Source organism: Ceratotherium simum, unplaced genomic scaffold, assembly GCF_057802395.1.
Source record: "Ceratotherium simum simum isolate JZ-2026a unplaced genomic scaffold, ASM5780239v1 HiC_scaffold_43, whole genome shotgun sequence".
Classification (NCBI taxonomy): Eukaryota; Metazoa; Chordata; class Mammalia; order Perissodactyla; family Rhinocerotidae; genus Ceratotherium; species Ceratotherium simum.
In genome coordinates this window covers 9,523,683-9,531,736 of record NW_028261259.1, presented here as the reverse complement: position 1 = coordinate 9,531,736, position 8,054 = coordinate 9,523,683, and the positions used below count along the sequence as shown (strand labels likewise).

The 8,054-nt window shown below is 53.2% G+C and overlaps 2 protein-coding genes across 17 annotated transcripts in view; both read right to left on the bottom strand.

Moving 5' to 3' along the window:
• Nucleotides 1–1,514: 1,514 nt before the first annotated feature.
• Nucleotides 1,515–3,312, bottom strand: LOC147911579 (ral-GDS-related protein-like). Its single transcript, XM_087428041.1, has 4 exons — nt 2,686–3,312; nt 2,214–2,317; nt 1,659–1,728; nt 1,515–1,538 (listed from the first exon to the last, which is right to left on the bottom strand). Exons 1-4 carry the CDS (start codon nt 2,950–2,952, stop codon nt 1,515–1,517), a joined length of 465 nt encoding a protein of 154 aa, XP_087284167.1. The 5' UTR covers nt 2,953–3,312.
• Nucleotides 3,313–3,362: 50 nt separating this feature from the next.
• The window catches only part of LOC147911578 (ral guanine nucleotide dissociation stimulator-like), a 45,869-nt gene continuing 41,177 nt past the window's right edge, over nt 3,363–8,054 (bottom strand). For all 16 annotated transcript variants that reach the window (XM_087428061.1, XM_087428059.1, XM_087428056.1 and 13 more), the window contains 4 exons: nt 6,201–7,500; nt 5,743–5,936; nt 4,187–4,377; nt 3,363–4,044 (listed from right to left, as the gene is read on the bottom strand). In XM_087428061.1, coding sequence (XP_087284187.1) covers nt 3,590–4,044; nt 4,187–4,377; nt 5,743–5,936; nt 6,201–6,293 — 933 coding nt within the window. In that variant the 5' untranslated portion in view covers nt 6,294–7,500 and the 3' untranslated portion in view covers nt 3,363–3,589. The remainder of the gene's footprint in view (nt 4,045–4,186; nt 4,378–5,742; nt 5,937–6,200; nt 7,501–8,054) is intronic.

Below are 8,054 nucleotides of genomic sequence, written 5' to 3'. Positions count from 1 at the left end.
ATATGAGTTCCTTCATTAAGTAGTAGATAATAACAACAATAAACAAACACATAGGGAAAAAAAATATTTCATGAAGCAAAGTTTTAGTGTTTGAATTTTATATGTATATAAATATAAAATATATATTGTACACATAATATATGTGAGCCCTTTTTGTGTGCAAAGCCATATGTGAACACTATTGTGGGAAAATTTGGAAAATCCGTATTAGTCTTGTCTTCATGGAATATCTAATTCAGTGAGAAAGAACTAAATCTTGAAAGAAATAGATAATAATGCACATATAACTAAAATAGAAAAAAAATCAACAAAGAGGAAAAATGGGGTTTTGTAATTTAGGTTACTAGAGCAGGAGAGTTCACTGTGTGGAAATGATATTTTGTATGAGATCTGAAAGGTGATTAGAAATAAATCAGAAGTGGATAACCTGTAGGTAGTTTCAGAAGGGTGGATGGATGGTTCATTGATATGTGAATGTGGGGTGGAGGGTGTCCAGAGTGACACCCAGGGGTAGATAGGTTATTACCACAAATAAGTGACTTTGGGGACGCTGAGAGAGAAGCAAATTATTTGGGGAAGTGATTTGTTCAACTTGGGACCTGGTCATTGTGAGTTGAGTCATCACTGATGTGGTGAGTGGGCAGGTAGATAAATGGGTCTGCAGTTTAGAGTTAGGTCTCTGCTAATTCTTTGGACATGTTTGGCTCATTAGCGGTATTTGAAGCCAGGGAAATGGATGGGGTTGCCCCAGAAGGAGGGTGCAGATGGGGAACAGGTGTCAGAGCAGGGCTGACTTCCGGGAAGCATCAGTCATTGTGGGGTGGTCAAAAAGAGAAGCCAGGAAGTTGCTCAGGAAGTTTAGACAGGCAAGAGAAGGACAGTGTAGGGTGGTGGATCCCAAGGACAAATCGGCTTTTAAAAGGACATTGGAGTCTGCAATGGGTGATGGTGACATTTGCATCCTTTTTTACTTGGAAACTTCTAATGTCCTGTCAGGAAGGTCCATTAAGAATCTGTAGGTTCCCCGACAATTCTCATTGCCATCTGGGGAGAATCCTTGTCAACAAGGCACCGGGCAAGATTCATTGGTTTGTCAGCAGTGACCACTATCGGGCTAGAGTGCACAGTACAAGAGAGCACACAGTTCTGTCCCAGATCCACCATTTGGCCCAAGGCTGGGCAGCCCCTGTGTCCACAAGGCCTGTGTGACCTCACACTGCCCATCCCTGGGGCCGGCAGAATGCCCTCCCCTGCGAGGAGCAGTGAAGACAGAAGGAGCAGCAGGGGCCTGGCTTCCTGAGGACAGGCTGGGCTGCTTTAGGAAGAAAGGAACCCCAACCCACTCCATCCACCCACCAGCCTGGAGGAAGAGGGCAAGCTGATGGGTCCACATGGAAGCCAGAGAGACCTGCTCATTCTACCAGCTCCTCACCTCCTGGAACAGTCCAGGCGACACCACTGTATCCTGTGACCAAGGCCTCCTGCCCCAAACAGTCCCCACCTGCCCCTGCAACTCACACCCCCCGCTTCCTGTCAAGCTGGACAAGACAGACCGTTATTTCTCATGGAACCTTAAGTGAAAAACTTCCCAAAGCACATCCTGCCTGGTCCCTTCCCACCTCACCTCCCCTCCTTCCAGATCTCCAGCCTCCACTCACCTCCTTGAGCAGCTTCTTGCTCTCCCGCTGGCATGTTTGGAAGATCTTTTTAACTGTTTGACAGTTCTTCCTGAGGAGGGAAAAAACGAAAGAAACACTGTGGAGTGGTTTGAGGGTAAATCCCTTTTGTTTGAAAACCCAGAAGACCCAGACAGCCTGAATGAGCGTTTTTACTGTGTCCTCTGAGCCCTGAGGTCTCTGGGACTTGGGAGGGGGCTCTCCTATTGTCACCTGGGGCCTCCATTCTCTTATCTTCTCAGCAGATATGTTTTAAACTGTCTTAATTTCATGTGGACAGAGAGTTTTCTTGCTGAAAACACTTGAAAATCTTCAATTTGGCTCAAGCCAGGATCTGTCACTTAGGGAAACTGGTTCCTGAAGAAGAACCACTGGCCTAAGTTTGCAGAGAGACTCCAAGCCTGCCAACCAGGTCAGACCCTATTGTTAGAGTTTGCTGTCTCCCAGGAGGTCCCAACTGACTGAAGGGCAATGCCAGTCCTGTGGGGGGTGTCTGGTCCACCTAGGTGGTGCTCGCATGGAGAGAGGCCTACCCACCTGGACACCCATCTCCATGTCTCATTTAAACTCTGAATGGAGGGGCCCTGCAGAGCCCAGAGGATCACATGCAGTGAGGAAACGTTCCTCAGGCCTTGGCATTCCTGGGGAAGGGAAGAGAATGAGCTGTGAGGGGGAGCTGGAGCCCTGCTTCCTCTGGCTTCTGTCGCCTCACTGACTTCTCCTGTCCTGGATGTGACAGCGGCACAGGGAAGCCGGGAAAGGCACAGCTGGAACCTGATGAGGAATACTTCCAGGGAGGAGGATTTTAGCTCAAGCCAAGGAAGGATCCCAGGAAGGGGTGAGCTTCCCACCACTGGGACCAGGTGTCAGGTCATCGAGGCACTGGCAGGAGGGGCCTAAGAATTATGCAAAGGCTCAGACCACAGACTTCAAACATGAGAGCTGAGAAAGGAGAAGGGGCAGTTCCCCCGACTCCAAAGAGGGGCTCTCAGGGCCTCCCACATCTTACCTTGGCCACCTGGATCCAGAGCTCCACCACCCTGGCCCTGTCCTGGGCCGTCATGCTCGGGTCCCCAATGCAGGTGGTGACGATACATTCGACCACTCTGTTAAAGTGGGTCATGTTGGCATGGATGGTCGGTGCCAGGTGCTCATTGACCCTGTTGTCACACTGGGACCAGATGGAGTCCAGGAAGTCGTGGGGCATCACTGTCTTGAACAGCTCCTGGGGAGGACAGGGAGTGTCACCCAGCCCTGCCACAGCCCAGCTCAGCATCTGCAGCCCCCAGTCCCAGGCTGGGTCAGTGGTGAGAGCTGGAGCTCAGGAAGCTGAGAATGCGGCCTGAGGCTTGTGGGAGTCCCTGGGTGTTGCCTGTGTCCCCTGAGGGCACCCAGCACAGGATGACCCAGGAACCGATACTGTGGCGCAGGGAAGTGGCATTTGCTCGCCGCCCAGTCTCACTTCCTCCAAGCACCAGAACTCGGCTCCTGCTTGACCATCTCTAGGGGCATCTTCCACCCATTCTGACCATCCTGAGGTCTGACTCCTCTTTCAGATGCACATTCCCCCAAGGCAGCAACAACCACGGGCTTTGTTTGTCTGCCTTGTAGTCAGGTACACATGAGGTGCCTAATTAGTGCTGAGGCTGTTGAGGCCTCCTGGGCAAATGAGTGTTCTACCCAAGGACGAGACAGCGCTTCAGTGTGCTCCCCTCCCCCACCAAAGCGCAGACTCTGCCCAACTTCCTCTCTGCTCCCCCTCATCCACCTGCACAGCCACTCTGCACGGCAGCTGCTCTCAAAGTCCACCCCTACTGTCCACATGAGGACAGCAAAGGCTTGGGAGTTAAGAAGGCTGCTCAGGTCACATGAGGGTAAGCAGGGAAGCTGGACCGAGATCATGGGATTCTGGATCAGGACATGGCAGGTCTGGGGCAGCTGAGGGCACAGGGAAGGCCGGCCCCACCTGCCCTGAGAGCCCCGCTGCTCACCACATCCATCAGTGTCAACTGCTCTGCCACCAGCCGGGGAGGGAACTCCAAGAAGTCAGGCTTCTCCTCCCTCAGCAGGTTCTTGGTGGTCACGTCCCAGGGGCAGGCGGGCTCTGGGGCTGGATCTGGCTCTGCTGTTATCTCTCCAGGTGGAGGGAGGATTCTCCCTGGAGCCAATGGTCCAGCTGGCTCCAGCTCAGGAGCTGGCACTGGGGCTGGAGCTGATGTTGGTGGTGGCTCTGGCCCTGGAGGGACTGATGGAGGTGACACTGGCTCCAGCTCTAGCACAGGTGGTGGAACTAGAGCTGGAGCTGGATCTAGCCGTGGAGCTGGCCCTTGCTCTGGCTCTGGAGCTGGAGGGAGCTCTGGAGATGGTACTGCAGCAGGAGAAAGAAACAGTGTCACTCAAGTAGCTGACTTCCCCTGTCCTGTCAAAGCCAGGAAAGACCCCACTGCCTTGAAGTGAACCAAGCCTCTGAACACTCTGCAACTTGTCTTCCCAGACTGCAGTCGCCTCACCTTCCAGCTCTGCCTCAATGGGCCGTGGATGCTCCAGCTGGACCTGGAGAAGGTAGGCGTGGCCCTGAAGCCCCGAGCCAGGCAAGCTGAGATGCAGAGAGGCCAGCTTCATGCTGAAGCAGGGATAGTGCAGGAGCTCCCAGAAATCCTGCCCTGGGTCCAGGCAGGTTCCCACCAGAGAAGAGATGGCACTGGGGGAGGCAATTGGGCAACAGAGTCAGAGGCCTGGCCTTTCCCTCCACACTTCTCACCCAAGGCACCTGGCTTAGGACTGGGCCCCTATGCCTGCCCCTCTCCATCCAGGGGAGAGCCCCATGGCAGCCCTGACCCCTGTGAGGCTGTCCTGGCAGTGGCAGGCCTGCTTACACAGCAGGTTGAACACAGATTCTGTCGTGACTCTCTTCCCGCTGACACTCTTCTCCCAAAGGGCCGGGACACAGCCCACCCCAGCCCTCCATGCACTTGTGCAACTGGATTGAGCACTGAGACAGATTTGTGACCAGGTTGCTCACACACCTCCTGTTCTGGGCCTGGAGGTGGAGGTCAGAAGAGGTAGATGTGGAGAAGGGGAGGCAGATTAAAATGGGTCTGTGGTGGGAATGGGTTTCTAGGGGAGAACTCAGCCAAGCCACCCCTCTGCTTCCCAGGGGTCCTGACACCCATCCAAGCTCTTTGAGTCCTGTCTTCTTGGATTGGAAGCCAGCAGACCTCGGCCTTCCCATGGAAATCAAAAGATGCGTGAGATGTGGGTTCTGACAGGCTCACCTCAGCCACAGCCCCCATCTCTCCCTCCACACCTTGTTCTGTAGAGACAGGAAGCCCTTCTTCGGGACCCAAAGATCACTCACTTTTTCAGATGGTCCTGTGATCTGCCCTCCTGGCTGGAACAAGGAAAGATGCCTCCAGATGTAAAGCAGGCTATCAGGGCATCACTTGGGATGTACGATGGAGGACAGGACCTGCGAATGATGTACAATGTGACTGTCTGACTCTCAGACGACAATTGAGGTACAGCGATTGTGTCTCTTTCATTCACTGAGTTTTACTGTCTCCAAAAGTCCTGCATGTAGTAGGTGCTTAATATACTTGGTTGCATGAGTGAAGTCCAACCAGAACCATCCCAGACACCTGAGTGGGCCTGGGGCCCCTCTGCTGCCACAGAGATCCCTGATTGGCTACCACAAGGAAAACGACCAGGACCCGCTGGACAGAATCTCCAACTCCTTGACAGGGTGGTTTCCATGTGCTTTTCCAAACTCAGAAAGGCCATATCCCAGAAAAGGATGAGGCAGACTACTTTTCGTGACAAAGAGAGAAATAATAACCAGGAACAACCACAGCATGTCCACAGCCCTCTCTGCAGATCCAGGCACCAGGTAAGCAACTGCCATGGCTAATCCCATTAGTCCCTACAAGATCACCATGAAATTTATCCTCCGCCCCTCCACTTTTCAGAAGAGCAAACTGAGGCTCAGAGAGATGCGGGGATTTGCCCAAGGTACACAGCTGGCAGTGGGCAGAGTGACCACTGTGCTGAGGAGGGAGTGGCTAATCACCTAGTAAACAGCTGGTCCAGGACCTGGTGGGATGTGTCTGAGGCCGAGTAGTTGACCATGAAGCTGGTCAAGCTGGAGATGTTCCTACTCAGGAAAGCTGGTGCCATGGACTCTGTCAGCTTCTCCATCACGCCTGCCTGGAGGGCACGCATCCTGCATGCCTCATTTAAATTCACAGTGGACTCATCCTCACACTGGGGGAGAGGAGGAGGAATATACAGTCAGTGACATCATGGTGAACCACCAGGAGGACTGAGGTGACACTCTACCCTCCTGTGTAGCTTGTGGGGAGGAGTGGAAGTCCAGATTTCTTTGGGAGTGGGACTGTGGGGCACTGTAGTGAGAAAATTCTGGGGGCACCGGGTCCCAGGGGAATCTCATATTTGAGTCTGGATTCTAGTACTGCCTTGATCATCTCAGGGTCCTGGGTGTGAAGACCCCTCGGCACCCACACTCACCTCAGAGCAGCCCTGGTCATTGATGGACTGGTGCACCTGTGTCCACTCCAGGCAGATGGCAAACTGGAAACCATCCAACAGCTCCCCGACCATCTCCTGGGTGCAGCTCTGCAGTGACAGTGCGCAGCAGTCAGGCCAGGAGGGATCAGGGGCCTGCCTGGACTTTGCCACAGTGGGAAACCCCACCACAGATCAGGCACAGAGGGACATCTGCATAGACTCCACCAGGGAAGGAATGCGAGGACACCTTGAGGGCCCGGCATTCACATGCGGATAGAGGAGCTTGGTCCCCAGCACTCACCTTCCTCTCCTGCAGCCAAGATCTTGAGTATGAACATGACACACTGCCCAACTCCCACCATCTAGCTTCCTGCACTTGCCCAGGCTGGGTCCTCGTCATCCCCACCTTCCCTAATTCCACCTCCCACCCACACACACACGATGAGGGTCAAGGGGTGTGGGGTTGTCCTCTTGGGATCACAGTTCTGGCCTGACCTAGAGTGGCCTGCCCTGGCCTACACTCTTACCTGATGGTTCCTCCTGCCAAAAGGCTACAGACATTCGAGGTGAGGGCTGAGCCAATGTCTAAAGCGACTTAACACGCTCTTATTCTTGGCTTTCCGGGGGCCAGAGCCTCGGAAAGTCACGGGACAACATGAGAACATCCTGCTGTGTCGAGTGTCTCCACTCAAATGAACTGGACAGGAGGCTGTGGTTACAGTGTGGGTGCCTGGTAACCAGAGTTCTAAGTTCTGTTGGGGGCTGTCACCAAGGAAGTGAGGTCACTTCTTCAAGGTTCTATTACCTGGGGCCCTTCCTTCAATCAGACCCACCCAAAGCCCCCGCTAGGCTGTTGGCTGCTCTCCCTCCTTGCCCACGTCATCTCCATCACTGTACACAAATACCCATCACCACCCTCCCCACAGCTCCTTGGGAGTGGAACCAGGGGCCCAGCTTTGAGGAGACAGAGCTGAGGTCAGACCTCTTTTTTCCTACCAGTTCCGTGTCCTGGAAAAGCCACTGTGCCTCTCAAGATCTCCCCAGTCTCCCAACCTGCACAATGAGGATTGGGCTAAACACAGCTTCCTAGGGGCCTCGTCAGGTGTACATGTGATAATACGTACAACACCTGTGGACGGGTGTCACATGTGTCTAATGCACACACTTAGAGATGGAGGAAGTACAAGGAGTAGGACATCACATAGAATACCAGTCAGAACTTCTCTAGGTCCCAGATGTGTGATCTTTGGTAAGCCACTGCCGCTCTGAGCCTCACTTTCAGGTCTGCATCCCGAAGGGGCTGAAATTAGAGGAAATTCAGACATTGTGATCCACTGGCATTAAACCTTCCATGGTCCCCTGTTTTACTCAGAATCAGTCCCAAGAGCCTCATGTTGGCCTATGTGGTGGGAGCCTCCACAATGTTCCCAATGCTCCCTGCCTCTTGGAGTGCACATCCTTGTGTCACCACTAAGTGGTCAGTATCTGGCTTCTGAACAACAGAACACAGCCAAGGTGATGGGATGTCACTTCCAAGTTTTAATTACAAAACGTCTGTCACTTCCCGATTACTGGCTTACTTAGGTTCCCTACTTACCTCCCTCCTTCTGTTTCCATCTCTCTCTCTCTCTCTCTCTCTCTCTCTCACTCTCGCTCTCTATCAAATCGCCAGAACTGGAAGAGCAAGTGCTGATGTTTTCAGTTGCCCTATGTAGAGGCTCCATAGGAGAGAACTGAGGGAGTGTCCAGCCAACAGACAGACAGGAGCTCAGAATCTCAGTCCAAATGGATCCTGACAAAACCCATGTGAGTGATCTTGGATGGGAATCCTCCCCCATTTGAGCCCTGTTGAGA